Source organism: Ahaetulla prasina, chromosome 4 (assembly GCF_028640845.1).
Source record: "Ahaetulla prasina isolate Xishuangbanna chromosome 4, ASM2864084v1, whole genome shotgun sequence".
NCBI lineage: Eukaryota > Metazoa > Chordata > Lepidosauria > Squamata > Colubridae > Ahaetulla > Ahaetulla prasina.
The window spans coordinates 129,196,930-129,211,624 of NC_080542.1; the positions used below are offsets into that span (position 1 = coordinate 129,196,930).

At 37.0% G+C, this 14,695-nt stretch overlaps 1 protein-coding gene across 1 annotated transcript in view; it reads right to left on the reverse strand.

The window, feature by feature from the left end:
* NRP1 (neuropilin 1) overlaps nucleotides 1–14,695 on the reverse strand; it is a 172,506-nt gene that overhangs the window by 13,479 nt on the left and 144,332 nt on the right. Inside the window, 2 exon segments of the mRNA XM_058181143.1 lie at nucleotides 2,334–2,495; nucleotides 13,236–13,295. Of these exon segments, the coding sequence (XP_058037126.1) occupies nucleotides 2,334–2,495; nucleotides 13,236–13,295 (222 nt within the window).

Sequence of the window (14,695 nt, forward strand, 5' to 3'; positions counted from 1 at the left end):
GCCATAGCTTCTTCTGTACATTAAAGGAAGGGAAACCATGAAAGTTATTGTTAATGTTGCTAGCAGAACACCAATTCATGTCTTTAGATCACCCAAGGCATATGTGGAAGTACAGAAACCCCATCTTCATCAACATCCTCCTTCCATTTTGCTGGGTAAAACAAAGAATTTCTCTTTGTACTTGTGTTTGGATCAGGAGCACCCAGGCACTTCTGGATTGAAAGGGTTAACCAGAGACATCACTGTTGCCCAGGGGATGCCCGATTAGCAGCTCCTTCCATGTCCCTGTTAATCTGCCCATCAAAGAGGCACTTGAAATTGCATGCTTTCAAACTGCTTGTTCGGCAGGAGCTGGAGCGAATGACAGGAGCTCACCCCACCACATAGCAAGACATGGATCTCAGATGCCGGCTTGCTGATTGCTGACCCAGCATCCTAACCATCTGAGCCACCAGATCTTCACCAGCCCCAAATCAAAAGAACCAATGGTTGGGATAGGGAAGGAATAGGCAGGAGGGATCATGGCTACCTGGTATATTTCCAGGCCTTAAAGAAATACTTTAACTGGTGTTTGTGTATATTCCGGATCAGTTATATTTGATGGGATTTAGCTGCTGTATGTGAGGGTAGATTTTCCACCACGCTGTTGTCTCTCTGCATTCCAGCCTGCAGTTTTGGGAATGAGTCTTCGCAGCTCATCGATAATCAACCAATTCATGTACTCATTTCCATATATAGTCAAACCATTTTTCAAGAGAGAACATGTCAAATGGCTATTCTATGTAAAAAGGTGCAGAAATAGCAATTGACTTGTTCTTTTACGTAGCGGCACCATAAAGCTGAAGATAGTTAAGCAAAAAAAAAAGGATATCAGGTATATTGTGTGTGTGTGTGTGTGTGTGTGTGTGTGTGTGTGTGTGTGTGTGTGTGTATAACTCCTTGTGCATTTTCAGGTTATAGTTTAGAAATGTGGAAAGCATCAAATATCTTTTCCTAACAAAATCTCATTTAAGAGATATAATTTCCCCCTCCCCAACCCTTCAGTGAAAGGACAAGTCGCGCTTGTCTCTAGACACTCATGGCAAAGTTCAAATATTTTTCATTTCAAGAATATTATTGCAATTCTGGGTCAAGAACTCTGCCTTTTTTGTCTTAATTACAGCTGAACGTATGCATGCCTTTTAGATTCTGTCAGTCCTTGGCTAACGTGGCTTTTAACCTCCCTTCAATGTCAGTTCTCACTGAGTCATTTCATTTTACTTTGCATCAATTTTTCTCATTATTACAGCCTTCATTTCAGCTAACTGCCTTTTGCTTAATTTGATGCCGTTTATTTGTACAGTGTCATTCATAGTCAAAGTATTTAAAGTTTTTTTCCCTATCCCTTAAAAACTAAACCGACTTGTCTCAAGATTCAATTGAACTGTCTCTAAATTTAAGGAGCCCAATTTCCTTGTCATTCTTATTAAGTAAAATGGGGATGGGGGTAGAAAATGGAAATGGGAAAGGAAGGTTCATTGCTAGTACTTCTGATTATCTACATAAATGAAAAAAGAGAATGAATAATTGAAACATGGGTCACAATGTCACCCTTTGTTCTAAAGGTTCCTGCCCTCAGAAGAACAGAAATTTAGAAGGCCTAAAATCTCACTATATGAGGGTTTCCACCTGATAACAAAGCTTCTAAAAACATCTTTAGAAGTAGCTGAAGTTAAGTGATCTTGCAAGTTTAAGAAAATGCACATACACTTAAAAGCACCAGATTAACTATGCACAGTTATTAAATCTATTAATTTTAGGATAGGATTTGAAATGACACCATAGTTTTCATCAAGGCAAAGCAGAATTGACATACATATACAAGGTATAAGGTACAACTGTAATGGGGCCTGTCATAAGTCGTAACAGTTATCAAACTAGTCCATCATATGACTCACCCGATTTTACAACCTTGTTGCAGAAGTTGTTAAGTGAATACAGCAGTCTTATGACAGTAGCATCAGCTGTTTAAGTGAACCCATTGTTTGCTATGGTTTGGTTTTGCAAAAAACCGTCATGAAGGGTGGTTATGTGACTGTGGGATGCTGCAAATGATTGTGTTGCTGCATGCTTGAAGTGCAATCATGTGCCTGATGGAGGAGGGCGATCAATGGAACTTTGTACCTGAATTTTAAGTCCTTTTTTTGGATTTGTTGTAAGTTCAGACGGTCACTAAGCAACTGGTTGTAAGTCAAGGACTATCTGTAAATATTAGTCCCGGCAGATCTTTTATTTTAAACACAATATTTATTTCCCCCCACTTGTCACTGGATCAGTTGTTAATCCTACTTTACCTGTGTGGTCCTGAATGGGCCCTGTTTTGCTGGTGAGTACTGCCCATCTCAAGTCCAGCTGGGCATCATGTTCCCAGCGACAAATTGTCTTTTGAGAACTGTAGCCAAATCCACAGTTGAAACCATATGCTGGAAGTTCTTCAGTAATGGAATAATGGATGGCTGAAAGAAAACAAGATGTAATTTGTGAAACCATTACTGTACTTTAACTTCTTTTCAAAAATGTAACTAAAGATAATTCTAACAAATTGTCAATAGTTCGTTTGATAGCTACTGCATTGACTTACATGCAGTGATCCACATAAAATAGCAACAGCACTGTGCTGGAGTGGGAAAGGAATCAATGGGTTTTCTACCATTTTTTAGCATTCCCATATAGCATTGGTCTGAATCATTGTATAACATGGGAAAGACAGCTTTATAACAACAAAGCCACCATGGCATAACAGTAAGCTTAAGGTCTCAGTCAACTTAAGAAGGCCTTCAAGCACTGTCAAACTGGTTTGTCCCATGTTGAAATAAATGGAGTCATGCATATGATCATCTAAAGATATAGTTTTATACATCTATACTTATTATACTTATACATCTATACAATGGGTGGATTTCTTGAATCCTCCAACCAGCATTAAGTTCACATATCTTAAAATGCCAAGGTTGAGAAATAGTGATCTACAGAACCTGTCCCATGAGATCATTAAGTCTGAACTTATCTAAGTCTTCATGGTTCATCAATTGCCTGTTATACCAGGGATATGAAGGCATCAGTGCCGGGGAAACTGCTAGAGCTGAAACTCTTCCATATTAGCCAGAGGAATGGTCAGTGTTGCATTGCTCAAGAGGCAGAGCTGGGTAAAAGACTACAAAGACCCCTTCCATTGATATGGTAATAAACTATAGTTTGGATGAACTGGAACATTTAAGGCTTTTCCCCACTTGCATCTAACCATAGTATGAAGCAGATCCTGCCTGAGCGCAGCCACATAAAATATAGAACCTTTGCTTTCATTGGGCCTGAATAGAAATCATAAATGGGACAGTAAATTTTAATCTTACATATTTTTCTGCCTGCTCAAAAACTGGTGGATGGTACCAATACTGAGACCAGGTTTTTACTTTAATTCAGAAGATTCTTACAATAAATATAAAATTGAAACCAGAAGTTTTCTTTTGAAGATTGATGGACAAAAAACTGGAAAGAAAATTTGGAACTTTGTTATATATATTGACATCAGCAAGAATCTTATTTGTGTAAAGATGTAAAGAACACTAATTCTCACAATCGAAGACTATATGGTAAAAGTGATGGCGTTAGCAGAGATGGGGAAACTGACTGTTTTAATTAAAGAAAAGAATTTATCTAGTTTTGTTTCTACCTGAAAATTGATTTTTGCTTGAAATGGAAAAAAGTGAAACCTAGATTTTAGGTTTTGATAATTAAGATGGTTTTGTTACTATAGCAGTAGTTTGAGGTGATCTGTAAAGCAAAAGTTTGAGATTGTATTGTGTTTATATTTTATTACACTGAAAAAAAGTCAGAAGTAACATTTTTTCTCTTTCTGAACTTTTTCTTTTTCTTAGTTTTCTAATATCATTTTTTCCTGTATTTTTATCTTCTGATAAAAGTTATTTTAAAAAAGAACTGGTATATGATACTAACCTAACCATAAGGAACAGCCCACTATCATCCATTTTTCCTATGTAAACTGGGTCTGCTAGTAAACATTTTTTTTTCCACTTGTAATTTTATTATAAATATGCTATGGCTTCTACGTTTTGCTCATTTCATCAGAGATGTAACTCATGGATCTTATGAAACTGGTTATGTATTACATCCATTTGTGCACCCAATTGGTTATGTACATCTATATAAGTGAATATACACTATATTTTTCTTTGTTTCTGTTTCAGAACTAAGCTATCAATGATTCTGCCAATATCACCAACCACAGTACCATGTTCTGCCAACTCTGGCAATCTGCATGCTTGGGTATCTTCATTTAAAAATATCTGGTAGCAAAGCATAATAAAGAATCTGCTTTGATAAATTCCCAAAGAGCTTCTATCAGTCTGCAGACAATTCTAGACTAGATAAGCAGAAAATCCATTGTAAAGCAAATCCATGCACTTGATGCATCTTGAATGTAATATTTTATTTTAAGTAAGGTTTAAAACTCTATCACATCCTCCAATTCATTCCTGTATCTTATTGTACAAATGGAGACTCTCAAATATATATCAAAGTTTTCCCTGCACGTCTGCTTTTGATATAAAGGGATATCCCACATATGGAAACTATATTAAGAGAATTTCCTGATGGAGTTCAGAACCTGTCTGGCAACCAAAGAAAGCTCTCCACAATATATGAATTCCTGTTCTACATTTAAATAATCTGTTTCCCCCATCTGCTTCCTGAGCTTCTACTTCAAGGATTTCACAGCATTCCAGAAAGGCTATTCTCTGTATTAAAAGAATGATTTGTTATGTTTTGGTTTCATTAGACTTTCTGCATCTCCCCATTGCATCTCCACTCATGTATGAAACAGGTTGATGAACTGCAGAATCAGGTAACGGGGTTCATATCTGGAATCTGGATCTGGATTCAGATACACATCCAAATGCCGATGCTAGTTTTACACACTGAATTACTTCCAAAAGGATATATCCTTTCCTGCACTTTGCACAAGTTACTTATCAGTAGGCCTAGTTAAAGAGCCGCTAGAGGTACACCGCGCGGGTTTCTTTGCATTATTCACAATAAAACTGAAAAGAATCATAAAATAGTTCCAAATGAATATAGTCCTTCCCACTTGGGAATGTCAAATCAGTTGACTACTTATCTATTCTGCTTTTCACGAAGTATAAATATATTGCCAATCCTGCTCAATATATACCAAGTTTTTATATACATACATACATACATACCTATATATAGATAGATGGGTAAATAGATAGGTAGATAGATATAGATAGATAATCTATATACATATGGATATATATGCAGATTTTGGTACGTTCGGGTCTTTTCCTGTGTAAGATTGAAAGTATTTAGTCAACGTTTGGATGAGATCTCACTCATCATTTTCAGGCTGGAGTTTTTTTGGCTTTGTTCTTATGTGAGCAAAGTATATATAATTATATATTTATATGTGCTCCTCAATTGGCCCACAAGATGGCAGCAGTTATACGAATAGTTTTGGATAAGAAGAAAAGACAATATGGCTGACAGCCAACCAAGCAGATTATAAAGTTCCTTATACAGCATGAAAAGTGTGGTGTTATGCAACTTCTTTTGGCCAGGGTGAGATCATGTTTTGCTTTCAGCTTCTCCCAGTTTGCCAAATCGTCTTATATGTAACTGTTTATTATTTTTCAGGGGAACTTGGAATTTGAATTTAAAAATAAAGTCATTCAACATAATGGGAAGATTGCTTTAATCCGTAGTTTCAAAATATGCCAAATTCTTTTATTATGATGATGAACTACAAGAAAGTGTCCACCCATAACCTTGGATAACTCCCAAATGAATTAATTCTACTGTTCCTTTCCAAATAATGAGGCCTGTCAAGGCCTGAAGACTCAGCTAACTCAATTCATTTTTTAAAAAAATATCCCTAATTTTAAAAAAAGGAAAAGCAACTCCTATATATATCATGGGAGAACTGAAGAGCTCATGTTTGATATATTATGTTGCTGTTATATTGGATTATATTTTAGCTTCAGGCATTCAGTGCTTTTTAACAGGAATACATAGCATACTGATAGCATTTCTGTCATACTGTGCTATCAACTGTGGTTGGCACAGCTGTATCAGTTACATGAGAACATTTTAAGAGTATTTTAAACTTTTTAAAACTAGAGGACACAGAGAAGTAGAATGAAAAAAAGAGAAGAGCTGACTATTTATTGAAAGTTGTAATACTGAATTGCTAAGTATACTTCAAGCCTGCACCAGTATATAGCTTCTATATGAATTTAGAAAGCCTGTATCCATTGCTTACATTTGGGCATAATTCTTTCCCTAAGTAAAAGAATATCATTTGCTCATATTCAAGTAGCCCTTGACATATGACCACAATTGTAACCAGAATTCTATTGCTGAGCAAAGCAGTTGTTAAATAAAAGGTGCCCAATTTTATGACTTTCTTTTTTTTGCCATGCTTGTTCAGTGAATCACTAGAACTGCTAAGTGAATCATGTGGCCATTAAGTGATTCTGGCTTCTCCCATTGACAAGTTCTCAAAAGCCAGTTGGGAAGATTGCAAATGGTGATCACTGATCCAGAATGCTGCAACTATCATAAATACATGCAGATTGCCAAGGACCTGAATTTTGATCACACAACCATGGAGATGCTGTGATAGTGCTGAGGACAGGACATAAGTCATTTTTTCCCCACTGTCATAGTTATTACAAATGGTTGCATATATTGTATTGATGTATAGCAATAATAATAGCATTTCTATACTGCTTGCCAGTGCTTTACAGCCCTTTCTAAGTGATTTATAGGGTCAGCATATTGCCCCCAACAATCTGGGTTCTCATTTTACTAACCTGGGAAGTCTGGAAGGCTGAGTCAACCTTGAGCCAGTGAGAATCAAACTGCCAAATTGCAGTCAGCCGGCAGTCAGCAGGAGTAGCCTGCAGTACTGCACTCTAACCAATGCGCCATCGTGGCTCATATCTAACTGTATATTGATGTAATTGTTAATTTTAGTATAGATTATAGCAGAAACACTTGAAAGCAACTGATGTCTGATATACCCAACTAAACATTTTAAAACAAATGTGCATTTTATTTCAAGTTCTGCAGTGGAATGCATGTTATGATGCACGTGCCAATGTTAGCTATACACAGCATTATACAAGATTCCTGCTGTTTCTGAGAGGCTGACATAGTCTGCCTTCCACTCTCTCTTAGAGTATCACAAAGACCAATTGTCAGTAAATACCAGTTTGGGTTAGCAGAAACTTGCCATGTTGCAATCTTCCAAATTATTTTACTCTGTATAAAGCATTCCCAAGCAATCTCAGACATATATTCTCTCATTCATCATTTCTGATGCCTGAGCCAATACAACTGGGATACTCTCATACAGCCCCGATCTTGCTTCCTGATTACATGAAGAAAAATAAAAACCCACAACAAAACCCCCACAAACCACCCAGTTTGTATATTTGCAGCTTTCCAGATAAGCAGCAAATGCAGCAGAACGATAGATGCCTAACAAGCTGTTTAAATTAAAGTTGAGGACAAAATCTCACCATCCAAATCTCTATAAGACCCTTTGAAAGCACAGACGTACATGCTATTGTGTAATTAAAACAAATCTGGCCTATGAGAGTAGCCAGCAGCTGCATTTCTTGGCCACATTTTGTTCACAGCTGGAACAATTAATGCTCCACATGAGCAGCCAGCCAGCCAAGCCCTTTGCAATGTCGTTCATCTTTCTTGGCCCACCCAGTTTTGATATGTTTTGACAGCTTTGCTGCAAGTAAAGGAATATGATGCAGCTAATATAGCCAGTTTTGAAGTAATGGTGAAACAATGGAACCATCAAGCTACCAAGCACCAAGTAAGTCTAACTATGAATAGACATAATTCAAAATAGTCACCTCTATGACATATTTCATTTTTAATAGGCATTTTAATTGCTGGAAAGTCATAGAAAAGGATGGATCATGCTTCGGTGCTGTTGCAAACTCTACTTTTGAAATGCTTTTAGTAGTATGGAAAACATTGATTAGTCTAATGTACATTAAGGTTAAAGAGTGTGAGACTGTAAGATGTGAATTGGAAAAATCTAGATAAACCTAGATGGCAGCAAAGAGAGGTAGGAAAAAATAACTCTTTTGCAATCCGTTGGTTGTACACATTTTTGCAGTTCAGATTTGGTAGCCATATTCTGTTAAACTGACTAAGAATTCTGAGACAGTAAGACAGAGAAGCCAAAGCATCATAATGACATATGTCAAGTTTACTTTTCTGTAATTAATTAATCAAGTAAATTCATACAGCATTTCAATCCAACAGGACTCCAATAGCCAAAAGTTGTGTTTCTCAATTTTGGCAACTTGAGAATGTGCATACTTCAACTCCCAGAATTCCTAGCCAACACAGGGAAGCCCAGACAAATTGCCAAAACAGAGAAATACTGGTTTGAAATGTAATGTTCCAAGCTTTCTAAATGCAAAGCCGTTGAATGAATTTAATTCCCTTCTCCAAAAATGCAAGCTTACAGTACCCTCCAAAATGAGGTTTAAGAAAATGTGCAAACTATTGTATAATACCCTTAATTTTCCTTGCAAAATAATACTTAGGATCATCCAATGCAGATGACAGATGATATTATTGCTGGAGAACAGAGAAAGCCAAATAATAATAAAAAATGAGTTTAATGTGCTTCATTGATTGCAGAAAGATGTTCTATTGAGTCTATTTTGTCAAGCTGTGGAATGAGTTTATGAAAAAAGGGAATTCCAGAACATACAAGATGCTCATCTGCAACCTGTCAGAAAGCCATCGTACAGATAGCACATGGCAAGACAAAATGGCTCCAGGTTGCCAAAAAAGTAAAGCAATATTTATTCAACCTATATGTTGAATATATATTAAAGGAAGATGGATTGTAAGAAGATGAATGTGATTTTAAAGTTGGAGAAAAAATATTCATAACATGCACTCTGCTGATTATGCTATTCTGACAGTCAAAAATACAGAGGTTCTGGAAAAAACTCATTGCATTGAAAATAGGATCAAAATTAAATATAAAAAAAGATTAAACTTTTTACAACAAGCAGAGCATCCAGCTTTAGAACTGATAATAAAGATATTGGAGTGGTAAATACTCTTTTTTAGATCAACTAAAAGGAACAAACATAAAGATTATGCCCTTGACTAGTACTTGAGACACGATGTGTCTAAGCCTACAAATATCAAAATTATGGAAGCCATGGTATTCCCTGTGATACTAAATTCTAAATACATTAGATATTAAATTGAAAAGAGTTGAAAAGGTATCAATGCTTCTGAACGTTGGTGTTGGACAAGACTCCAGAGAATAACTTATCTACAAACAAGGAGTCTGCAAAACTTTGGTCAAAAAATTTAAGAGGAACATCATGACGGTGCTATCTGGTTTTTATGCTTTTTAAAAATGTAATACACATAAAAGTACAGGTGGAGCTTTGATAGAGATACCAACCTGATACTTTTATCATAACCTATAATTACAAAGAAGGACACAGACATATTTTTCTGTAATAGAAGCGGGCAACCTTATAGCTGTGAATTGCATTTTGTGACTGACTATGAGCTACAATGAAAAAGTTAACATTATAATATCGGTGAAGTCATGATTTTTTGATTTCTTGGGTTTTTAAGATGGGGGTAGAGGAGTGATTTGGATATTTTCCCACTTTATTTTAAAAGTCTTTTAGGATTTATACTTTCCATTCTAGTAATGCAGGGAAAATTGCAGGAATGCAGTGCTTGAGGAAAACAAGGGAGATGTGGAGGGGCTAATCCTGAGAGTCAAAGATGAAAGTGAAAAATTTGGATTGCACCTTAATGTCAACAAAAAAGAAAAAAAAAAGAAAAAAGAAAAAGGAAAAAGGAAAAAAAAGAGAAGATAATGATGGTTGATGAGAACACACAGCTCATAGTGCAACTTGACAATGAGACCATAAAAATTCATCTTTCTGGGCTCTAAAATCAACCAATGTGGTGACTACAGTCCTGAGATCTGAAGGCATATGGTCCTTTGAAGAAATGCAATGTCCAGGATAAATAACATCTGGAAGAGTAAAGATAGCACCATCCCAACCAAATGCAGATTAGTTAATGCAATAATTTTTCCAAATGCCACTTATGGTTGTAAAACCCGAACTCTGAAAAAGGCAGATAGGAGAAAGGTGGATGGTGATGCTAGATGACTATTATTCAAATGGTGATGCTAGAGATGACTATTACGCACCCCATGGACTGCAAAAATCATAAATAAAGAAGTCCTAGACAAGATTTACTAAAAATATCACTCAAAGCCAAGATTGCTAAATAAAGGCTGTCATATTTTGGCCATGTCATGTGCGCTCATTCACTTAAAAAATCAAGTGGAAAAAGTAGAAGGGCCTCCCCTAGTAGACTTTGACTGGACACTATAAAGGATGACAATGGGATAATATGGCATATCTGAAGGAGGTACTGCAAGACAAGAAGGCATGGAGAATGCTGATCCATAGAAAGACCAAGAATCAGACATGATTGAATGGCTGACAATGGATGCAACAAACTAAGTTTTGACAGTCATATGATCTGCCTGGGTTTTTTTTTTTTACATGTGTTGTTATTAGATGTAGAGTAAGATTAGTTTTAAGGAGGGACTCAGTGGCTAAGATGCTGAGTTTGTTGATCGAAAGGTCGGCAGTTCAGCGGTTTGAATCCCTAGTGCCGTGTAACGGGATGAGTTCCCATTACTTATCCCAGCTTCTGCCAACCTAGCAGTTCCGAAAGCATGTAAAAAATGTAAGTACAAAATTAGGGATCACCTTTGGTGGGAAGGTAACAGTGTTCTGTGTGCCTTTGGCATTTAGTCATGCCAGCCACACGACCATGGAGACATCTTCGGACAGTGCTGGCTCTTCGGCTTTGAAACGGAGATGAGCACTGTGCCCTAGAGTCAGGAACAACTAGCACATATGTGCAAGGGGAACCTTTATCTGTTGTGCCTCACTCGCTCCACCCGCCGCAGCCGGGCCCCTCTTATCTCCTGCAGACACTGATAGTGCTAAAGAATGTCCTGGCATGCCTCCAGCCCCCAGCCCTGGCACCATGCCCGGACAGGCCGAGCAAGACAAATGGCCTGACGTGCCTCCAGCCCCCAGTCCTGGCACCATGCCCAGACAAACCGAGCAACTAAACCCCTCCCCCACAGCATGTGAGCCTGAAGAATGTGAAGCCAGTCATGAGCTAATATTACCAACAGCTGGAGGCTGGAGAGATCCTCGCTTCCGGAGAATTGAGAGGCGACATCAGCAAAAAGAAGGGAGGGGCAGGCCTGGATAAGTGCTGAGTCATGGAGTCACACCCCATGGCCTATATAAAGGATCTGCTTTCTGGCATTCTCTGAGTCAGGCAAAGTCTAATCTGGATTGCTGAAGTCACACCTTGGATTCCTGCCTGCCCTGAGGACTCTGATAGGACTTTGGCAGAGCTGCAGAGGCACGCTTGATACGGACTTCCCCGACCCGGCCGTCAGAGGAGGAGTGGGACACGACATTATCTTTACATTTAAGATTAGCTTTACAGCCCTACTTCTATTTTCCTAAAACTGCTCAGCAATCGCATAAAAGTGGGGTCATTTCTAAAGAAACATATATCTTTCTTTGCTTAAGAAATGTGAATAAAACACATATATTCAAATGAGAAACCAATAACAATAAGAACCAATAGTAATACCTTATCATAAGTTTCAGTAAATAAGCCTTGAAGATGTCCCAAAGATTTTTTTTCAAAAGACGACTGGACTTTGTTTGTTTTTCTCTGAAGACGTTTCGCTTCTTATCCAAGAAGCTTCTTCAGGACTTCTGAAGAAGATTTGAAGAACTGAAGAAGCTTTTTGGATAAGAAGCGAAACATTTTCAGAGAAAAACGAAGTCTAGTTGCGTTTTGAAAAAGAACCTTTGAGACAACCATGACCTGGAAGACTGAGAATCTCTACAGGCAAGCCTTCAAGCTACAAAGAAATCAAACAACACTGAAACACTGATTATTGTCAAGAAAAAAAATAGCCCTCGAAGTAATGTTTCAACAAAGCTTCTTTTTTTTTAACACTATGAAGATAGAAAAAAACAGGATGCTGCTCACAATAGTATATGCTGACTGAATAAACTTGGAGGAAGAAAAATTAATTTAAAGCACGGAAAGCATTTTATGACAAGGAAATTCAGAGGTTAAGAGACAAAATCTTGGAATTAATTACTTTACTCTGATTGCTTTTTGTCACACTGTTGTCTTTTATGGAAGCTTTTTCATTATTGATACATTCATTTTTTTAAAATTTTTGCTTATAGCAAAGCCTCAGTAAGGCGGAAACACACACAAAGACACATAGCCTGTGAAATTACTTTTGAGGCTGTGCCTGATTGTCATTTAATAAAGGAAATGGGAGTAACGGGAGGAGTGACCTTTCCCCCTTTTTACAATTATTAACACAAAGCATTTAAAACTGCTGATCAGACTTAGAGAATTTGGGGGGGGGGGACTTTCTGTCGCTTCTCTCTCCATGCAGGATAATAAAATAGCCCAATGAAACTGCAAATTAAGAGCTTTTTCAACCACTATTAGCTATTGTATTGATTGAGGAGAAAGGACCAGCTGCCAGTAATAACTTTTTTTTAATCTCTGCTCAAGTTTAAGCAATTTGCATAAAATCTTTCAAAGAAGTCTACCTAGGAAAGAATATTGTAAAACTGCCAGCTGTATAATTGGAGGGGAAAAAAAAAACCTGGCCAAATTTTTCCAAAACAGTGGAAGATATAAATAGCCTGAACTTTATTTCTGTTCGCGATGGCCTTTCTCCCTTTGGTTTGCAAACACATAATGTATCATAGACAAGATATCATCTTTCTCCCAGCTTTGCAATTCAGCTGCTGAATATTTTCATAGTATTGTCACAACTTGGCATACATCAACCTTCATTCTTTTACTGTATACACATTTGGATAAAAGAAGGAAAGCGTTTCATGAATTGAGCTTAGAATTCAGATATTCCATTATCCTTCAAACACTTTGAACGAAGGCAAGTTGGAAGATCCTGCAATTCATTTAAATTGTTGTTGACACAACTCACAATTCAGAAATGTAGTGTATTTTATCCAGAGACAATTAATGTTATAGCCTACCTGGCTGAACTGTAGTATCAGTTGGGACTGGTTTTTCTGTAATCGTAGCTGTGGTACTCCCTGAAAAAAAAATTGCATGCACACGCACACACACACACACACACACACACACACACACACACACACACAGAAAAGTCAAAATCCACCCATTAATCATCTTATTTGTAAATTGAATCATCAAGGTTTATATATTTTTCCCCCCAGGAGACTCTTTATTTGAAAAACACGCTATCCTGAATATAACACAACATTTTTTCATCCCCCCCCAAAATTGAATTTAAAATTGTTAGCTAAATTCTATCATTATTCCTCCATTAGCACAATCTGCTAATAATGATGTAAGAAAACTAAACAAGAATGATTGGCACAAGAAAAGTTTGAAACACTGTGAGTTTGATTTTGATTGATCCTATAAAGAGGTCTCTCTAATGATTCAGGCTGTCAAACTGGCGACCTGCGGGCTGGATGCATCACACGCAGGCCATGCCAACCATGGTTCTGCAAAGGCAAAAAAAGTCACGATATGTCACGATCTGGCCCGTGATGTGATTGAGTTTGACACCTGTGTAATATCTAATCCCATTCCTTTGTCTTGGTGTTGAAGAGAAACTGTTAAAGTGATAGACACAATTTTTTCATGTAGTATATTGTCTTATGGAATGTTTCCATGGAAAATACCATAATATCCATGTCTTGGAACTGAGAATGTTGAGAGCTTGCTTAACTGTGATGTCTTTAAAAAAGTAGTTCAAACTACTTAATAAACTTTAATTGTTTCCATAAAATTTTGGGTGGGATGGAGGGAAACCAAGAATTATCGCTATGTGATGCCTAATAAGAATGAATTTCATTTGGGCTATCTATGCCCTCAATGAATCACACATTATAAGAGAAGATAAGCATTTAGTGATGTTGGGAGCTGCACTACCATGTAAGAAAGAATAAGTATTAACCTGTCCAGCTATATATTACTTTATTAATTATAATTGGACAATAACTCATCAGGATGAAAATGAAGTCACTCATTGGTAGGGATATCACTTTGATTAGCAGACAAATCCTAACTAACAAATCAGATGCAAAGTTTTATGAGATAAGAAAATTCCCAACCACTTCATCAGCTAACCAAAGTGTAGCTTATATAAGAAACAGACACCATTTTAGCTCTCTGATTTTTGCAGCTTCTTTTAATTTGCTAATGCTTAGATGTGCAGTACAGACTTAAATGCATCTCTGAAGTAGGAAGAACAGACTACTACTGAGTTCCAGTTTAGGCTAAATATTAATGAAAAGGAAAAAGTAGGACCCCCTCCCCTTTCTCTGCTCCAATTGTAATGTCTTTGCTAAATGGAATTTGGAAGAAAACTACCTCAGGTTATAAATAAACTGGATTTCAGCCAAGATTGCATTAGCCTACTTAGCAATCCAGCTAAAACAGTTAAATTACAAGTGATTAGCAT